Source organism: Crocodylus porosus, unplaced genomic scaffold (genome assembly GCF_001723895.1).
Source record: "Crocodylus porosus isolate Cpor-Errol unplaced genomic scaffold, CroPor_comp1, whole genome shotgun sequence".
Classification (NCBI taxonomy): domain Eukaryota; kingdom Metazoa; phylum Chordata; order Crocodylia; family Crocodylidae; genus Crocodylus; species Crocodylus porosus.
In genome coordinates, this window is record NW_017728886.1 from 191,389,715 (window position 1) to 191,391,991 (window position 2,277).

General features: G+C 42.3%; 1 protein-coding gene across 1 annotated transcript in view; it reads right to left on the minus strand.

Moving 5' to 3' along the window:
- Positions 1 to 2,277, minus strand: part of CDH2 (cadherin 2) — a 188,292-nt gene that overhangs the window by 39,017 nt on the left and 146,998 nt on the right. The window contains exon 14 of the mRNA XM_019547330.1: positions 1,392 to 1,531. Coding sequence (XP_019402875.1) covers positions 1,392 to 1,531 — 140 coding nt within the window. The remainder of the gene's footprint in view (positions 1 to 1,391; positions 1,532 to 2,277) is intronic.

Below are 2,277 nucleotides of genomic sequence, written 5' to 3' on the forward strand. Positions count from 1 at the left end.
TGCCAACCAGGGGGCAATCCCCACTACCCCCCCACCGCCCCACGCTGCATTGGGGGGGATGGAGGGGTCTGCCACAAGCACCCAGAGGCCTCAAATCGCTGCTGCTGCAGCTCATGAATGCGGGGCTTTTTTTCCTCTTCTTGAGTGCCAGGACTAGGCTGGGGCCAACCGGGTGCAGGATGGGGCCAGGCAGGGCAGCCACTGGGGCTTCTTCCACAGCTCCCCCTGGCTAGGAAGAGGCAGGCACAGCCAAAGGAAGCACGGGAGAACCTGCAGCCACCCGGCTGTGCCTGCGTCTCTCAACCAATCTGAAGCAACGAAATGGCGTCAAAACTCTGTGACAGATTTGGCTGAATCGAAACAGAGCAGTGATTCAAAACACCAAAATGAAATGGCCAAATCCAAAACTGAAACAAGACATAGCCATTTCTCATGGCCCTAAATTCTATACATATTAAAGCAAATTAAGAGTGCTAATCATTAGAACAGGTGACATGGTAACTGTCCATGTGCCTGCCCTTATTCCATGGTAAGTGAAAGCTTAACTGGGGCAGTTTACCTCTAAATTAAATTGTCCCAATTTGGCTTCATTTACCCAAAGGTGCACAAACAGCTACTGCACACCAGCTCTTCTAGGGTAAGTCACTAGCCCCCATCACCTCCTCTAGTTTGATCCTACCCAAGTTAAGGAGGAAGGGAAGATAATGCCAGCCAAAATGCATCCAGCCCCTGCTAAGCTAATAGTGATGTTTCCAGAGGAAGAGGCATGCAGTGCCAACTTGAGGACATATCAAAAGGTAACATTTCTTTTGGGGATTTGTCTACATACATAGCCTCCTTGAAATTTAAAGGGTTTTTAGTCTCAAATTCCAGAACTGGCCAATCTCTATTTACATAGCACTTTTATTCAGAGGAAGCCCAAAGAGATTTACAGACTTTATACATAGGAAGCACTTGCTCCTCACTAAAATACAGCCTCATTCAAAGTGGAAGGCATTAACCATTCTCTCTCAGCAGCTCTACACAACAGTATTTTAGAGAGGTAGTGAAGAATAACTTTCAAAAATTGAAAGAGGATTTACATTTTCTTGTAAACGCAATTATCCTCAAGTTGGAATTTGGCCAGGATGCTATGGGAACTATAATGCCTATAAGTGGTCAAGACACTGGTTTATTATTTCATCCCAAAAGGCTGGAATTTGACATCTCTAAACTGAAGAGAGCTCACTAGAAAGCAGTATCCATTTTCAGGTTTCTCAGTATGTGCACTATTTGTTGCAAGAGCAAGAATGCAAGAACACAGCCATGCTATATAATCAGGAAATGGAAAAGATTGTTTACTACTCTGTCAGGTTTTCACCTACATTTTGGAAGCACCACACATTTCTCACCTGGTCTTCTTCTCCACCGCCTTCCTCATCGTATTTCAGAATATTGTCCCTTACATCATCTTCTGGATCAATCAAGAGCTGTTTGGCCTGACGTTCCTTATCACGGCGTTTCATCCATACAACAAACATCAAAACGAGAACTAGATGCAAAAAAGGAAGGGAAAAAAATTAAGAAACATTACTACTCTCTCCATGGTAGAAGAGATTTATAAACAGCTTTAAAAGCAGATAAAATTAGCATCTTGAACATTAAGACAAAATTATGTTTTGAAGGAGGATTTCATGGAAGAAGTTTAACAGAATTATAAAACACCTCAAATGGGATCCCTTAGATTTTCTTCCATCTCATGTAGCATTTATCCAAAATCTGAGGCACAGATAATGGCCTGATTTCAAGATGCCTTCTTCAGGCAGTGCACCCAAAGAAAATGGGAGAAATGCAGCTTTAATCTAGAGACTGTTCTAACTTGAGGTGTCTTTGAATGTATCTACTGGGTCCATCTGCCAAATCAGGGAAGTTAGAGTACTATCATCATTCTTCTTCTCTTTAGCAGGCCTCCTGCAAGAACACTCCTTCTCAGGCCAGTTAGAGACTAGCTGTGTGTGATCTAGGAAACTCATTGAACCAGGGGCATTTCCTGGGATTTGTGTAAGCCAACTTCATGGTTTTTTTAGGCAGGTTGTGGCAGTATGCAGAGTTGCGATACTCAAAGTATATTATCATGCTAAGAAACTGTCAAAAGAATGTGTCAGGTTACCGTGTTAAGTGTTCAAAATTTAGGACATTTAAGGGAAGATGGGAAGATTTACTTTCCTAATCTTTAGAAAGGTATTGTGTGGTTTTGTTTTCCTATGCTGAGAAATGTTTTTGATATAAAGAAAACTA